Source organism: Protopterus annectens, chromosome 16.part0 (genome assembly GCF_019279795.1).
Source record: "Protopterus annectens isolate FY-2018-M chromosome 16.part0, PAN1.0, whole genome shotgun sequence".
NCBI classification, from domain to species: domain Eukaryota; kingdom Metazoa; phylum Chordata; order Ceratodontiformes; family Protopteridae; genus Protopterus; species Protopterus annectens.
In genome coordinates, this window is record NC_056750.1 from 406,401,384 (window position 1) to 406,420,652 (window position 19,269).

General features: G+C 37.9%; 1 protein-coding gene across 4 annotated transcripts in view; it reads left to right on the forward strand.

Moving 5' to 3' along the window:
- LOC122790313 (keratin, type I cytoskeletal 18-like) overlaps positions 1-19,269 on the forward strand; it is a 508,415-nt gene that overhangs the window by 410,725 nt on the left and 78,421 nt on the right. For 3 of the 4 annotated variants that reach the window (XM_044057831.1, XM_044057833.1, XM_044057832.1), the window contains 2 exons: positions 4,774-4,824; positions 10,825-10,875. In XM_044057831.1, the coding sequence (XP_043913766.1) occupies positions 4,774-4,824; positions 10,825-10,875 (102 nt within the window). The remainder of the gene's footprint in view (positions 1-4,773; positions 4,825-10,824; positions 10,876-19,269) is intronic. The other variant, XM_044057834.1, reaches the window with a different exon arrangement.

A 19,269-nucleotide genomic window follows, 5' to 3' on the forward strand; every position in this document is an offset into this window, starting at 1 on the left:
AACAAACAACTATGAGATTTCTGCATAGCAGGCATGTATTCATAGGAAAACACATGACTTTTAACAAGACTCCATAGCTTTAAAGTTACAAAGTACAATATTCATTGGTAGTCACAAGCTTTAACAAAATTCCATAGATTAAATTAAAGTAAAGTAATACTTAGAATGTACTAGTTTCCAGTAATAGCATTGATTGAGACCAATCTAAGTAAAATGGGGTTGGGAGTGGATGTTAGGGTTAGTTTTGCGAGATGTGGTTGGGTTTAAAGTTGGAATGTGTATAATTGCTGACTGTTGGTGTGGGTGTTTGCAGGTGAGGCACTGTAAGGATGAGTCACGATTCTTCTTGAAGGGATGGAAGTGAAAGGGAGCACGAGAGTGGGTCAGAGGGTGTGTAGGATATGGGTCTACCTGGTGGGCAGCAAGGGCATAACCATGCGAGTTTTAGGTGTTCTTTTAGTAGCTTTTGAATATAACCATTGAGTTGGCTGAGGTAATAGCAGAAGGTAATGAGTTCCAAATTTTACTAATGTTATTAGGGAAGGGGGAGTCACCAGCTGTGTTATTGCTTTTGGTCACCTTGATTAGTCTTTTATCACTAGGGCGAAGTTGTCTGGTATTAGTTTGTACTTTAAGTAGATTAGATAGTGCTGGGGTTTTTTCATGTAGTAGTAGGAGCTTCTGGGCAAAAGAAAGCTGATGAAATGAGAGCAGATTTGGGAATTCAAGCCAATTAAGTTGATTTAGTGAATGACAGCGGTGGGCACGGGAGGGGGCACCAGTAGCAAATTTGGCAATTTGATTGCAGCAGATGTTAAGCTTGGCCATTTCAGTTTTGGGTAGGTTGGTGAAGATGGGAGCGGCCTAGAATAATGTGGAGAGGAGGTGGGTTTGAGCTATGGTTATTCTAGCAGGCTAGTTTAGAAATGGTTTGTTTTTATAAAGACTGCCCAGTTTTTTGTGAATGTTTTTAATAGTTTGATTTATATGTAGATCAAACTTGAGGTTGTTGTCAATAGTCACTCCTAGCAGTTTAGTATGAGTGCCTGGAGAGATGATAGTCTCATCTCTGGTCACAATATTGAATGTGCTGGACATTGAGATGGATTTGTTTGGTTTAAATAGCAACAGTTTGGTCTTTTTGGGATTAAGTAATAGGTTTTTGTTAAGAAACCAGGTTAATTAAGAAGGCTTTTTGGGTAATGGAGAGGAGTTTGTGTGGGTCATTGGCTGGGCAGACTAATGTCGAGTCATCAGCATATTGTATAATAGTTGCACCTTGGCATATGCTGTGGAGATCATTAATGAAGATGGAGAATAGAAGGGGTCCCAGAAAGGACCCTTGTGGGACTCCTGTGGTAATAGGCAGCAGTGAGGATAGGTTGTTGTCCCATCGAACTGCTTGTTGTCTACCATGTAGATAGTTTTGGAACCAGACTAGCGTGTGATCACTAAGGCCAAGATTAGTAATGGAGTGGAGTAGTTTAGGATGGTTGACCATATCTAAGGCTTTTGACAGGTCCAAGAATATATCAGATGTTAGTTTACCTAAGTGCCTGTTTTGGTTGATGAGGTTTGTAAAGGAAACAAGGGCTGTAGTTGTACTGTGGGCAGGGCAGAATCCATGCTGGGTTTATTAAATAGGTATGGCATAAGTTAGCAATGCACACATTTTTCAAGAAATTTTGCTAGTGGGGACAGGATGGCAATAGGGCAATAGTTGGTGAGGTCAGTGGATGTTCCACCTTTATGTAAAGGGATGATGTAGGAGGTTTTCCAGATTGGTGGGATGGTGCTTTCTAATATAGATCAAAGTAGAATAGAGATCGAGTATGCAAGTTCATTAGCAGCCAACTGGAGGTATTCTGCTGGGATGCCATCCGCTTTTAGGGTAGTAGGTTTAAGTTTGAATAATAATTGTTTGACATAATTGGTAGGGATGGGTTGGACTTGGAAGGTAATTTGAGGATGGACTGCAGGTTTGGGGATATTGGTAGTAGTAGTGAGTTGTTATTGAACTAGTTTTGAGATGGTTTCTATGAAGTACTTGTTGAACGATTCAGGTATGTCGGTGATTTCGCCTGTGGAGGTTGGCGATGGGGATTTCCCACGGTGAAGTAGTTTATTCCTGTCCAGAATTTTTTGGGGTTGCTTTGGTGCCTGTTTTGCAGATGTAGGAAATAATTATTTTTATTCTGGAGAATAGTTTTTTTTTGGTTTTGTTTCTAAGTTTTTGGAATTGTTCTCTAGTTGCTGTAGATTTTGTGGGTCTCCAGTGATGTCAAGCTCTATTCCTTTGATAAATCTTATTTTTAGTCTCTTTGGTGGTCCAGGGGGCAGTATTCATTTTGAGTTTCATGGTAAAGGAAGGGGGGGCATGGGCATCTAGGATTTTTAGAAAAGTGTTGTTGAATTGGATTACAGCTTCTTCTAGGGGTACTTCTTCTAGTATGTTCCAATTATGGTATTTTAGTTTGAGTTTGAATTTGTTTGGGTCAAAGTTATTATTGTTCTGGGTAGTTTGTATTAGTGGGGTAGAGTTAGCATGGTTTTCGTATTTTAGTAAGAAGGTGGGTCAGTGGTCACTAAGGGTGTCCAGAAGGAGTCCTGCTTCCTTATCAACATCCAATCTAGGAGATTTTCTTTGATTTTAGCATTTCCTAGCCTAGTGCAGGACTGAATGACTTGGGAGAAGCTGTAGAGATTAATATGGTTGGTGGAGTTAGTGGTTGAGCAAGTGTTCTAGTCAAAAATCTATCGGTCCATGGATTTCCATTTTTACTGGCTGATAGAATACTTCTATACAAAGGGCTTCAAGACAGTGTTACATGGGCGATGGAAACTAACTATAGTAAGTAAATATGATCCACTTGATTTATAAAAACTCAGAAGTGGACTGCACCACAATTACTGTAAATGCTGGGCTTTGTGTTGTTGCCTTATATGTATATAGTATGTAAGCTTCTAGGAATTATATAGTTTCTTAGAGAACTGATGCTGTCTTTATAGCTCCATTTTACTAATTCCTACACACATTAGTGTGATGGATATGCTTGTCACAGTACTTCTATGTGTGGTCATTAACATTTATTGGCTTATAGTGTGGACTTGTTTTCACTGTATTTTTTAAGTTTGTAACACAAACATGGTAGATAAGATAAAACTACAATTCTATAATTGATATCCTGTAGACACAGGCCACTGATAAAATGGTGCCTTGGGATCAGCTCACCTACTGAATAAATGAATGTTAAATAAATTTAAAAGTAATGAGTGGTTACCTGTAAGACTTGGATGGATGACTAGGCAGATAAATGGAGAGAGGGAAGATGTTCCTGTGGATCTTTTCTATATACTGCATATAGTTAATGCAAAATAATAAGTTACTATTATTAATATGTCCCTGGTTTCATTATTCTCTACGATCCTAGTGTGGCCCACAACTACAATCAATTAATATTTAATATCGTAATTAGATCCATCCCATTAGTTATAAAACAACCTTTGTTCTATTTCCCTTGCTAAATGTCATCTCTACTATAAGCATATAATAGACCAAGGACTGTAATGTGGATTATAAAAGGATCTCTTACTCCCCTTCCATAAAATACAACAAATAGATTATCTCTTAACAGGCAAAGTAATCCACAAAAGGTGAAAGCAAACTTCACATAATAAACCAAGCTTTCTTCATGAAGAAATGCCCTTAAAAATTGCTCATTATTCTTGCATTAGAAGTCTTAGCTAGATAGATACCAGTTTCAAGGAAAAATAAACTCAAATAGTTGCATCCAGCTTACCCAGATTTTCCAGTAGTTGCCCAAATGTGTTGGCATGTTTAAGGATGCATCAGATCATGAACAACTATCATCCAAATTACATGGCCTTTGCTATCAGCTTCACTAACAAAGCACTACTGTTACCCCAATGATGATATAGGATGTAATAAAGCCTGCTGAATGTAGCCATAACCCAGTCAGGTTATACAACATTTAAAGGTTTCCTTCATAAAATGTAACTGTATTTATTGATATTTATTATAAAATTATATTTATATATATATATATATATATATATATATATATATATATATATATATATATATATATATATATATTATAAAATTATAATTTAAAATAATTACACATTTTTGTCCTCAAACTCTCACTAAGACAATTTACATCATATTCCATCTTAGTACTGTTATCAGCGATGTTATACTATAAGAGCTATTTTACATTCAGAAATGCAAGTGCTAATTAGACAAAACAACTAGCATGTCCATGATAAAGCCTACATTATGCCGGAAAACCAATGTGGTATCCACAGCAGCCACTGTAAAATGTAGATCCCTAAGACATCAAAATGGCCCCTGCACATATAAAGCATTCATAAAAAATGGCACACACACCTCTTTGCCCAACTGCATGCATACTTAGGGGGATGCTAATATCCTACACCTTAGAAAAAAGGAGTTTCTTCATGGTCAGCCAAGTGGAATTCAAGAGCTTCCAGAATGCTACATACATTCTCTTCTGATGGACAAGAAACCGTAAGCCACAGAGAAGTCTGGATCTTTAGAATTTTACTGAACAAGGTAAAGGAAATGATTAAGTGGATTGTACCATTTCAGTCATCATTTGCTCTGTTTGCTGTTTAAAATTCAGAAAAAAGATACAACTAATAAAATGTCTCATCTCAGACTGCACACCTGCCAAATATCTATACTTGGTTTCAAGTAATGGTAGATTTGTTTGTTTTTTTTTCTCAAAGGGAGGAGTCAGCAATTGGGTCATCAACAGCTATCAAGTCATCACTGAACAAGTAAGTAACACACACATTCATAGATAAATATAAACTACTTTTCAGCAAAAGTTTCTTAAAAAGAAATGGTTATTACTATCAGCAAATGGAAATGTTTACTCAAAATATATAGTCCTCCTGCTTGCTCATTTATGCCCTGAAATTTATGACTTACTAAAAACATGGCATTATTATTGCTGTAGATAAGACATGCCTTTTTTAGGGCAAGGTGTTACAAAGTGAAACATACCTTGGAATTAATATATTATATCTGTTTCCTACAAGTCAGTAATGTTAAATCAACACTAAGTTGCACCATGCAGTTTATAAGGGAGTCTGTCTTCCCTGCCAGTTGGCATGGCACTCCAAAACAGAAAAGTGGGAACTGCCTGTTTAGAAGGGAGGCAAAAAGAACTACCTGAGGAATACTGCACTGATGGACTATGTCCAGAAACACATCTCTGTGGTGCACACATTCATGACCCATTGTTTTTGACCTGTTCAAGGCATCTGTCACTGCATTGTGCTATGAAGGAATGCACACTTTGTCCGAATAGTCAGCCAAAATCTGATAGCTAGATCCAAGGCCTGAAGAGCCAGCCTGTAAAGAAGTTAAGACTGTGCCCCCAGCTTGTTGACATACCACATTACTGTGGTATTGTCTGTGCAAACCTTCAGAGGGTCTGGAGAGAGAACTGGGTAGAAAACCTGAAGGTGCAGAATCAGAGATATCATCTCTCTGATGTCGATATGGTCTGACTTTTGATGGGGATGCCAAAGACCCTGAACTTTCAGGTGACACCACAGGAAGCCCCCTACCCCATTGTATGAAGCATCAATATACTGTGGATTTTGATAACCCTTTTTTTTTTTTTACTCAAATAATTTTTTATTTTGATTTAAAACATAATAATGATTGTTTACAATTAATAAATATTCAGCTATATACAATATTTACATTTAGCCTGACAAATAGATTAAGATAACAGATCTATGTAAAAACAATGATGTTGATGCATTATATTTAAATTAACAGGAAGAGGCTGATTCCAATTGCAAGGTGTCAATGTCGGATTTTGATAATCCTGATTATTTTCATTGTAATCCTTCTTTTAATTTTGGCATGTATAATGTCACAGGTGCTGGATTAAAATGAGCCAAGTAGTTTAGTCTACTTACCCAAGGGAAAAAATAGATTAAACTAGGCCATTGCAGAATGCCATCTCTATGAAATAACAACTTTCTTGTGTGACTAGTTTGCTGGAAGTCCCGGAGCAAGTTAGTTTCCTGAAATGTATTTACTGATATTCAATTACCGGGAAAGTCCACTGGGTAGGAGTCCATTTTCAGTGGAGGCCCAGGCAGAAATGCTCCAAACTATTACAAAACATTTTAAAAACAATAATTTTACAAACTTCAAAAATAATACAAAAAAATACAGTTTAAATAATTATACTAAATTAGACATAACATGAACACACTGGTTAAGAACAGATATAATTTATATGACAATGACTTAATATTTAAAGAAATTGTATCCAGTTTATAGAGAAATGAAAGGTAAGTTAGTATTATACAAACAGGAATTGCAATATGAAGTAAGTGAAATGCAGGCTTATGGTATATTTAGAGAGAAAATTAGAACAATATAACAAGCTGAAATTATAACAGTGAATGTAAATGTAAAAACTATACATTGTGATCTTATAAACAAACATTAAAACAGTAATAGATAGGTACACCACCTCTGGGACAATGAAGTATGCACCATCTCTGAGCTGGTTTAATATCTTGGTGTTAGAGCAGCTGGAACTGTATTCTGGAGTGTCTGTGATCAATTCCTAGGTTGATTTTTTTTTCTTTTGTGGTGTTCCTGGACTTTACCACGGCCTTCACCTCCAGAAGTTTGTAACTAATCTATGTAACAATTTATTTGAGGCAAATTTCAGGGAGTAGGGTAAGGGTCTCTAACATCCCCCTCCTTGTCTGACTATTTGGTGTATTGAATTAGGAGGAATGCATTTCTGATGAAGTCACAAACAGTCCAAAACATGGTATATTTAAAGGTAGTAGGGTCTGGTATTATTGCTCTGAATGTACCCATAAATAATTAAAAGGTAAGAAGTCATGGACTTTCTGATGCAATACCACTGAAACACTTGCATGTTCGTGAGGGGTCATTTTCATATAAATACCATGGACCTCCACTATAGAAGATTTAAGGTATTACACAGTGAAGATTGTAGCTTGGCTGAGTCTGTATCATAATTTATATCACGCATACTTGCTTTTTTCTTGTATGATATCACATTATAGTGGAGATCTGAGAATTTGTTCTTTCCCCACTGTGAAATCTTGGATTTTATATATATATAATTAGTATGTGCACAATGGTACATGGGGGCTTGATAATATAGAAGTCATGAATTCAAATAAGTTATATTTATGACTTACTTTGGAGAAATGCTTTTTTGACAAAGCAATTTTAATAGCATTTCATTGCATCTATTCCTCAAGATTTTGTTCCTGAAAACTTTTACTCCAGCTCCATAAGCAAAAATAAAAGTAAAGGAAAAATAAATCTTACTTTTCATGAATTAACAAACAATCCAACAAAATAAAGCAATTTTAAATTTACTGAAGAGTCCTTTACATAGTGTTTTAAATTAGTAAATGTAGAATTCTACTCATTGAGCATAAAGACAGAGATCACAGATTGTACACTCCATGAGTACATGCTTGCGACTTAGGCGTTTTACTTTGGAGGGCAGAATGAATGTTGCAGATATTACCTGGATTAAACTGTTTTCTCAAAAAATGTGCAAAAAGAACTGAACTAATAAGGAAAGAATGGAGCAGGGAAAATGTATGTAAACAGCCTTTGTGGATTTAAGTCATATGAAAGCTCATATTCCAACAGGAAGTGGATGAAAAAAGACAGTCTCCTTAAATGGAATGTAGCTGCTTCATCCTTCCATGATCCAGCATTTAGTTTTGGCCTCAATTAATATCTTCAGGGAGTTCAGATACTGTGCATATGTCCATGCTGGTTTCATCTGGCTGCTTCAATTTTCATACACTTCTAAAGATTTGCTGCTCAGATTTATGACCTACTCTCACTTGCACCTACAGTATATCTGAATATACAATCCATCTCAGGATGCCTTGTACCTACTGTTTTTGAAATAGTATCTCGTTTATAAGTCCTCAGAATTAGATTAGGTCACAGCCAATATAAATCCACAGATTTGTGTTATTGCTTTCTACGCATGTCTTCTGTATGCTTACAGGAATTCCATAGTATCTAAGGGTAGTGATGATCTGGTGTATTTGTAGTTCATCATTTGTCTCTGGCAAACATTCAAGTGTTGCACAGGTTTATCACATTATAGTTCTATACGGTCACTGGTATTTATTAGCATATACGCCGTAGTTGATTTATTTTTAATTTTATACATGCAAGATGGACAAAAAGACTAAATACAATTTTACATTTCTTAATTAATACCCTCTGATGTCAGTTCACTGAAATTGGTATTTTGGTATCAGCCTACCTACTCAGCCAATGAATGCTAAACAAAGTTAAAAAAAAAAAAAAATTTGAACTTTCCCACAACAGCTGATATTCAAATTCCTCACTATTCCAGTAGCCCTTAGGCTACAACTTAGGAAACAAAACCCAGCCACCTACACAACACTCCCCCCCCCCCCCACCTCCTCACTCTGACTGCTGATTAGCTAATCCCAAGGAGAGAAATCAGCAGTCAATGTGAAGCTTTCTTCAGGACATTTTTGTCTTTATAGTGAGATAGCCTAACAATCCTGAAATGATAGATGCATTTTCACACAAAGTAGAAACAAACATAACCTCTACTTTTTATCTCAACAACTATACACAAGAATGTCACATGACATTTCCTACTCACTGAAACCCGATTAAACAAAACCATAATAAAAATAATATTAATTATAACATTTGCCCTTGGTTTCATTTATTTCTAAGATCTTAGTGCAGCTTATTTCTGCAACTAAATTGCTACTTAATATCTTAACTAATTTTCCCCCATTCATTATAAAATGACTATTTATTCTGCTACTATGATAACTATTTCCTTAATATAAGGATATTATATGCCAATGACATTTCACTAAAATATGGGTTATAAAACTATATATTGCTCCCTTTTCAGAAACTAACAGATATTCTATTCGGTTAGCCATAAATCTAATCCACAGATGTTTAGCCACAACATATCGTCCAGGAACTCTGAGGAAGGCAAACACCAAGAAGATATGAGATATTCAAAATTTCATGCGTAAAAATTTCAAAAGAAGAACAGATCAATGGTAAAAAAAACAGAAAATAGCAAAAAACAAAACAAGAAAATATATCAAATTCTGAACACCTCACATCATATTTTTCTTTTTTTTTCTGTTTTATAGTTTTTGCCAGTGATTTTTCCTCTTTTGTGGTTTTTACATATTAATTTTGAATATCTCATATCTTCTTGGTGTTTGACTTCCACCATGTTCCTGGACGAAATTGTTGTGGTTGATCTGTGTTCTGTAGAATGACATGTATGCCTTTTCCTTGGTTTAATCCACAGATGTAAAGTACATATCAGAAGATTTTTTTTAATGATGTGATCGTCTAAAATGTCACTTAGCAGTTTGAAGACGAATGTAATTAAACATTCAATGCAACTTTTCTAAAGGATGCCCGAGTGCATGGAATTATTCAATACATTTTAAGGCCACATCACATTGCAAGTCCATGTTACTCAAATTACTTAGTTCATAATAACAGATTCATAATTTTTGCACAACATAGCCTTTGCTTTTTGGTCCTTCAGTTCATAAATACTTCTTTGCAAAACTTAACTATAATTATTTAGATGCATATTAATTTTTTCCCACAAAATTTTTCAGTATCACCAGCATAATAAAACACTTCATATGCTCCCTCTTAGTACTCCTATCAAAACACTTTATATGCACCCTCTTAGTACCGCTATCAGTATATTTAAATTTATACAACAAGAGCTACTTTACATTCAGATGTACAGGTGCCAACTGGACAAAACCATCAGCATATCAAAGATAAAGCCTGCATTACTTGTGGAAAGGAGTTTGGTAGCCACAGAGGCCACCACAAACTGCAGACCACTGGGCTCTCCAATTGGCCACCAATCTATATATTTAAAGATTGGGAGTACATGGGGTTAGATCCCCCACATCAGAAATGTAGGCGTAAGAGCCACCCTGAAAAAAACACTTGGAAATTGGAGCCACTCCTTTTAATTTTGCTGTGGTTAATTGTGATGGCAATGCAGTGTGGTAAGCAAGAACCCTGTCAGCTAGGTAGGCACCTTCAAAGCAAACCAGACCTGAAACTTTAGCATAGCTCCACCAGATGTATGTATGTATGCACATCACAGGTAAACACATAAATGACATACAAAATGCCAGCCAAGGAGTCATTCACATATTAATTTTACACTGTGGTAAAATTATCCATGTTAATGCTCTTGATGCAGAAACAAACAATTCGTAGCTCCACAAGCATGGCTATTACTAAATGACATTCTGCAAACATTACACTGAAGTGACAATGATGTACATTGGCACACTACTTATATTCATACACAACTGTATATATAGTAGGAGTGGTGCTAATTTCCTACCCTTAAGGAAAGAACAGTTTTTTCACAGTTAGGCATGGGAAATCCAGGAGCTCACCAGAAGGGTATGTATATTCAGCTCTTCCAACCCAGAAGGGCTCTTAAGTCACTGATATATATAGATAATTTGGACTACATTACATTGCAGAAAGGAAAAATAATAAATAGTTTGCATCATCTCAGTCATCACTTGCTTTCAGAGGGCAGGAAAGTATACATCAAATAACACGTCTAACCACAGTGTGCAGCAGTCAAATGTCTAACATAAGGAGTTGTTCATATGTAGATTATTCATATTTGTTGTCAAATCATGGCAATTTTGTTTATTTTCTTCCCCAAGGGACAAGTCTGCAAATGCTTCAACAACAACTGTAAAGTCATCTTTGACCCAGTAAGTGACCACTTTATCTTCATAGATAAAAGTATGCCATTTTTAGGCAAAACTTTCATAAATGAAAACATTTGCCACTACAGTAAATGGCAATTTTTATTCTGAAACTATGCTAAGATTTGTAAATTACTACATCAAAGGAGAATAAATATGCCAAAGAATGTTCTATAATTTCACAGGAATGCCTCAGGTTCATAGGCGGTTACTAGGCTAACAGCCCGAGAGCCCTTACAAGCCTAGCCATATTTATCCCATGTTTCCCTATTTTCAATAGCTAAGTGAACAAAGTTCACAGAAGTATGAACCTCTGGTAACATATCGAATACTGACGGCCTCTGTCCATGAAGGACATGGGTGTCATCCCAGGAGTAAATTTATGATTACCCATCCATAGATCTAGGTTGGGTTTCAAGAGGGTCAATGATGAATGGGAAGCTTGTTCCAGAGAAGGGGGTAGTCTATGAAAAAGGTTTCTATCACTTCAACAGGATTTATTTTTGTCAGAGATTAGGTTAAGATCCTTAGAACAAATGACCCTCATGCAGTCTGATTTAGGAATGTGGAGAAATTCCATCAAGGCTGAATCGAAAACTGCCCTGTAAGCCAGATACAAATCATCCCTTCAAAGTCTGTAGGAGACAAAATACAATGGTAGGGAGTTCAATCATTCCACACAGTTTTTTTTTTATACCCTGTATTTTCCAGGTGAGAAACCTCTAGAGTCACTCCAGTTGTTGCAGATGTCTGGTGAGGTACATGCAAAAGGGTAAATTGCACTCAATTATTGGTATGATGAGGGCTGTGTACAGTGGAATTATAATGTCCATTTATCTGGAGGCTATGCCCTTACTTATGAGTTGTGCCACGTAGTAGGACTTCCTCACCACTGTGAACATATAATGGTTAAAGTTCAGATTACTATCAACCAGAGTACCCAGTTCATGTACCACTTGGAGGGGGAGGGTTGTCTATATTGTAATTAGCTAGGGTATTTGCTTTCCCAAAGGGAATAACTATGCATTGTTTTACATTTAGTTTCAGTCCATGGCTTTGGCACATATCATTTGTCTGCATTAATCCTTTCTGCAGTATATCAGTATCGTTCAGGAATTCAGTGATTGCCCCCAATTTGCAGTCATCCTTGAACTCAGCCAAAGAAGGTCTATATTTGCCTTGACTACTGAGAAATAAATTCTGAACAGGAGAGGGGCTAGCAAACAACCCTGAGGTGCACCACTGGCAACTGATGTCTTAATCAAGGCAAATTCATCCACTTTGACAATATATGTCCTGTCGAGGAGCCATTTTGTTACCAACTTGGTGGTGTAGGGGTTAATGCCAAGCTGAGAGACTTTCTCTATAATACCGAAGTTGGGGATTGTGTCAAAAGCCTTGGCCAGGTCAAGGTAGGTGGTATGCACAGTCTTTCCCTCACCCATGGTTTTGATGACCTTCTCAAAGAAGTCAACCACATTTACCAGATATAATCTACCATTAAGAAATCCAACTGGGTTGGGTCCAAAGTCGAGACTACGTATGTCTTTGTTGATAAGGTCCATGATGATTCTTTCCATGGTCTTAAAGAAGAGGCTAGTGAGGCTTATGGATCTACAATTCCCTGGGCTGGTTCAGAGGGATGACTGTTGCTGTCCTCCATTCTGCCAGAACATAGCCTGTCTAAATGCTGATTGGTCATTTAACCGGTGGGATACCTCTTCCTAAATATACAGCAGAATTATTACTGTAGATATACCATGCCTTCTTTGATGACATAGTGTCATGCAGTGTCATGTACATTGCAGTTAATATTTCATTGGTATTTTGTTGGGATTAATAATTTATCAATAATCCATGACTGGTTATTGGTAATGGAGGCTTTACCCATGGCTGTTGCGAATGATCAGTAGAGCAAAGCTTGAGTGAACAAAGATATCAGTGAGCAAATCCTGCATTAACCACATGGAAGAGTACATTCTATTTTACCATGACATTATTAATGAAAGATATCACTTACCTTTTTAACTAATATCACTGTAAGATGGCACTTCAGTCTCCTACTGCCTCTTGGGTTGATTACTGATATATTACACATCCATGTGTACATCCACACTCTAGCAGAGCACAGCCATGAAGTGCAGGAGAGGCAAAAGAAAGCAAGTAAAAGGTGCTTTTTGCAAACCTCACTGTCAAATGTTTATGTCTTCCCCCTTCTTGACCTTTCAGTTCTATAACCTTGCAGTACTGACAGAAGAATGGGAAACACAGACTTAATGTAAGAAGTCTTTTCCAGAATAATCATTTTTTTTCTTGTGGCTGATTGGCTGATAGTATTGTCATTATTCTGGTTGATAAAACATTGTTCAGTGGGCAGACTTCTAGTATATGCCTATACACCACAGCATAACTTATAGCCCTTTTATGAAAGACATGGAGAAACATGGAAATCCCTGAAGCGTAACAACCTTTTCATCAAGAAAGAAATAGCTTTTATTTCAATTCTGCTTAAATATTTAAGTTGCACTTATAGTGACCTGTGTGATGATACTTCTTTGCACTTTTTTGCATTTTCCGTATTTGTTTGCATTACCTTCTTCTTGGATCTTAGTTTTGTAGCTTAATTTCCAGTTGTGGGAAGACTGTGTTTCTACATTATATTGCACTTCTATCTCCATAAGTAGAGTTACATGTAAAAGCTACTCATTTGCATTTGAAACCCTGCCTGGCCTTATTCTTATAGTTTTGCTCACAGTTGTGGCAGAACTGTGGAATACTGCCAGAGTCGAGCCTTTATTTTGGCATGTTTTTCTATAAACAGTGTTACTGCAAATTTCTGCATAGCCTGATGCCCTAAACTATAATAGAATTCAGTAGTGAGGCAATTGTTTTTTCTGCTCCAGGATTTGTGCTTCAGTGTTTTTATAGTTGTTGATACTCAAGTTTTCATCTTACAGTTTTATATCCTGCTTATCATTTACCTGTTTAAAACTACATTCTAGTGCCTTTCTGCTCCCCTGCTCCTTGTGTCTGCCCCATCCCCCACTGAAACATTAAGATAACATTTCTGAGAGAGCACCAATACTTGCTTTATTTGACTGGATCCCTTTCTAGCTAGCTTGCTTCCTCTGCCCCTTATGGTAATCTGGTTTCCAAAGTCCCTTCCTCCCGCTTTCACTGCTATTGTCTGTTGTATAAGCTATTTAAGTACTTCTGAACTACTTTTTCCCATAGATCCATTCAAGAAAGGAAATTTTCCCCACAGAATGGTCCATAAAACTGCACACTGTAAAGCAGTAAATACAGAACAAACATCTGGTGTGTTGACAAGCTTAGTGTAGCTAGTTCGGCTTCCAGGGGCAATACCTATAGATTTAGCAGAATTCAATACTGTGTAAACATTAAACTTTGAAGAGTTTAGTACTGTTTATCATAATCTGCCCTAATAAAGCTCTTTTAGTATTGTGTAAACATTAAAGTTGCTAGACTTTAGTACTGATTAGCATAATCTGCTCCAGTAAAGTACCCTTATTTGTCTGCAACAAAGCACTCAATAACCTGCTAACTGCAATACACCACCCCCTTGTAGCTCACCAATCACTCAAGGGACTGGAGAGCATAGGTATGCAAATTCCTAACTTCTCTGTTGCCAGTTTGGTGGATATGGGCATCTTGAAACAAACAATATATCAATTTCTCATTTACCGACAACCACTTTAAACCTTAAAGATCAGACACGGCATGTGATAGGCGCACTTACACAAATACACTGGAGGCTTAACTCTTGCATGCAAATGCTCATGAGGTTGTTGAAACAACACACACACAAAATACTCACTTCACATAGCATACAGCACACATAGACCAATATATGCTGATGTACTTAAAAGCAATCTTCCTAAAACAAGAAATAGTGCCTATACCGTCCATTGTTAAAGCCTTGCCTTAGCAAGCTCAAAAGCACACAGAAAAAAACACACCTAAGAGCACACACACAGTCACACTCAATGGAGCCCCAAACACTAAGCCCCTAAGGCAAACACACACACTTCCCAGGACTCTCAACATACAGGACTCCATTGCGAGGTATACTGATGTTCCTGTAACCAGGCTGAAAAAGGACAAGATAATGGTTACATGCTTATCTGGCACCAGGATCTACCAAATCACACACACACACACACACACACACACACACACACACACACACACACACACACACACACACACACACACACACACACACACACACTCTCTCAAGTCACTACACCACAGGTACCAGTATGATTTCATCATAGTCCATTGTAGGTGTAAATGACTGGAAACGTACCTCCTTGGACTATATGAAAAGACAGACTACATTGTCATACTGTATGTCTCAGGCCATTAAATGAGCTGAGCATTGAGCAGCATATTACCATCACCTATGATGATGCCACAATATGAGCAAATGATGACTGATCTTAACAACTGGCTTCCTTTCTGATATCATTCTAAAGAGATACATTATCGTTAGCTTGAGAGGATGTGGTTGACAGATCATATTGCATTGCTAAGGATGGTCTGCACTTGTCCCCTCTAAGCTTTTCAATACTGGCTAAAAGTTTATTTACCACCATAGTGCCCTTTTTTAGACAATGCCAACTGACAAACTTATCAACGTAGCAAAATCAACTCAATTGAACCTCAAGGTGTTACTGCTCAATTCCAGGAGCCTAAATAAAAACTGCACTCAGTCCAAGCCCTCTTCATACTCAAGAATAAAGATATCTGTGCAGTTACCACAACATGACTTAAAGCAGAATAAAGTAAACCAAAAGTGCAACCATGGGATGGGTAAGACCAATGTATTACCTATAATCTGTATTATATTTTTGACCACCACATGTCCACAGTGGCAAGGAAGTCCTTCCATGTGGCACAACTTAAGGTATGGCATCCAGATGCCTATGCCTGATCTACACTGTCAAATCCAGCCCTGATGGAGCTGCTACACATCTGCAAGTCAAACAGCACGAGGATCACAAGATCTAGGGATCTAAATTAAGTCAGCAACTCAAACAAAACATGCTGGAGAGACAAATATGTGTCTCACAGATTGCCTCATCTTTAGGTTCATAGGTGTGTACTAGGCTAATGGCTCTAGAGCCTTTACATGTCTAGCCCATAGGATTACCCTGGCATTGTGCTGTCCGACATTAGTTTCCAGTGCCTCTATCGAGCACAGCCACTAAAGTGATCCCCGGGGTGAATTTTCTATTTCCCATCCACTCATCAAGATTTCTCTTGAAGTGGGCTAGTGATGTGCTCTGTTTGACGTGTATTGGAAATCTATTCCAGAGCATGGGCATTGTCTGGGATAAGAACCTGCCCCTCCAGCAAGTTCTGTTTATTGAGGTAATATGGTTGAGGTCTTTGGAATGTCTGGTGCAGAGAGATTGGGATTTATTTAGATGTAGCATATCTAACAGGGTTGAGTCAGACATGGCTTTGTAGGTCAAGCAAAGATCGCCTCTAAGTAGGTGATAGGAGACAGAGAATAGCTGGAGTTTTTTGAGTCTGTCCATATAGGACATGTGTTTAAGGCCCAATATCCTCTTTGTGAGGTATTTTTGTGGCTCTCCAGTTGTTGCAGGTGTCTGGCGAGGTACATGCCAAATGGAGCATTGTACTCAATGATTTGTCTTATGAGGGAGGAGCAGAGAGACGACGACTTCCTTCTTCCTGGAAGGAAAACCCTAAGTAATGAGATGTGCCACACAGAAGGACTTTCTGACCAGAGTGGCTATGTGGTGGTCAAAGGAGAGGTTGCTATCAACCCGAGCTCCCAGATCTCTTATGACACTTTCAGTGTTCAGTGAATTACCATTGATGTGATAATTAATGGGAACCAAATTTATTTCCAAAGGGGATGACAACGCATTTCTTGGCATTGAGTTTAAGGCCATGACTTTAGCAACAATCGTTAGTTTCGGTGAGGCCTTTTTTGCAGTCTGTCTACATTATTTGGAGAGTTGATAATGGCTACCACTTTGCATTCATCAGCAAACCTGGTCAGCCAGAGACCCTTCATGTTGGCCTGGACTCAGAGAAGTAAATGCCAAACAGGATGGGACCCAGGACCGATCCTTGTGGGACTCCACTAGTGACTGGTCGGCAGTATGACTTTGAGTCAACTACTTTCACACTGTAGGTTCTATCTGTGAGCCAATTTGCCACCCATCTAGTGACATATTGGTTGATGCCTAGTTTAGTGAGTCTGTCTATGATTCCTGAATAGGGAATGGTATCGAAGGCTTTGGTCAGATCGAGGTAGGCTGTATGAACCACCTTGCCCTCATCTAGAGCTCTGGTGAGTGACTCGAAAAAGTCAACCAGGTTGAGCAGGCATGATCTACCCTTCACAAATCCAAACTTCACGGGATCCAGGGTTTGGAGATTCCCAATATCCTTATTAATAAGATCCATGATGATGCGCTCCATAGCCTTACATATCAGACTCGTCAGGCTAATGCAGAGATAGTTCCCAGGGTCTGCAGTCACTCCCCCTTTATGGAGAGAGATGACTGTAGCAGTGCGCCATTTGGAAAGGACAAAGCCTGAGGTGAGGCTGTGATTCAACAGGGCACATAGGTGTAGTGCCAGTTCATTTTGTAGTTCATACAGAACACAGCCAGGTATATTGCTGGGTCCCATGGAACCTGTATTCTTGTCCTTGGACAGTGCAGTCTTAACCTGCGCAGCAGTAATGCTGGGTGCCTGCAATTCTACTGGTATTGTGATAGGTCCTTTAGGGGGAGAGATGGGTAAAGTTGGCACTGAATTTGTCCACCAGTATATTGGCAATGTCTGTTGGCTTGGTGTAAGAGGTGCCGTTGTGTAGAAGCTCAGAGCAAACATGAGTGTTACCACAGAGATTCTTGACATAACCATAGAATGCCTTGTGATTATCTTTAGTTTCTGCTGCAAGCTTGTTTTCGTAGCTAGTTTTAGAGGATTTGATGAGGGATCTCAGCTTTTTGTTGAGGCTAATAAGAGAGTTTTTCCAGTCTTTGGGACAGGCTTTCTATTCCCATTAAGCAGAGCCCTTCCCTGACTCTCTTCAAAAGCAGTTTGGATCAGTGGATGGGGAATGACAAAATTATACTTGGGTTAGTAAAAACAAAAAAGGAAGGCAACGTATCAGCTAACTCCACAGTGACAAGCCACCACTTCAAAATATAAAATAATCACGAGCTTTATTCCAAAGATAAAAACTGTATTAAAAGGTTACCGCTTTTATTTAAATAAATGCTAAACGTCTTCAGACACCATTTTCAAATTTTTCACATTTTAAGTACAAATCCTTATAATGACATAATTTCCTCTCAATAAAATACCATTCAGTTTAAACCAATATTCAGTTTAAAGCAATACTGCCCCATCCATGCACAAAAGGTCCTTGTTCAGCTCTGAATACATTATAAATTATCTGTATATTTTCTTTATATAGCACATTTAATTTATTTTACTTCTTTTTAATGCTTTAAGCTGCAAAATTTGGGTTATGGAGCAATGATACATTGCCTTCCTTTTTTGTTTTTACAAGTTTATCAGTGTGGTTTGTGGTTACACTTAGGTTAGTGCCTATGTCCCTTGTGGATAGGGACAATCAGTAGTATATTCAAGGCATAGGCACAAACTCATGCAATCCTTTGCCCCTAGGGACCATATATTGGGTAAAATTGGGTTTTATATAGGTCTATAGAAAGAGAGGTGTACTCAAAAATGTCTAAACACCTAAAATGTCAATGTCACTAATCTAGACAGAAATAATCAAAAAATAAATAAATAAATAAATAATCACCATTTAAATGCACTTACTCCAAGACAAAACCTTGCAGCATGCAACTACAAAACTATGTTTTTTGCAGCTCCCTCTTATAGGTTCATAGGTATTTACAAGGCTAACAACTACAACGGCCTTTTTAAGCCCAGCCATGCATCCCAAATCTGTGACAAGTTCTGATACCCTTAAGTGTAAACATGGGCCAGGGAGATGAACCATTTACAGGTTACCTGTGTCCATTAGAGACATAGGTGCCAAACCAGGGATGAATTTCTGTTTTCCCATCCAATTGTCCAAGTTGCACTTGAATTGGGTTAGGGAGGAACTCTGCTTCAAATGGCTGTTCCATAGATGGGGTAGTCTCTGAGATACATGCCTATCTCTCCAGTAGGTCCTATTTATATCACAGGGAGGATTTAAGCTTTTAGAATGGGCAATTCTGGTGATGTTTGTTTTGTGGATATGAGGAGGTCCATCAGAGTGGGGTTTAACAATGCCCTGTATGACAGGCATAGATCTCCCCTCAATAACCTGTAGGAGACGGAATACAGGGATAGGGTCTTGAGGTGGTC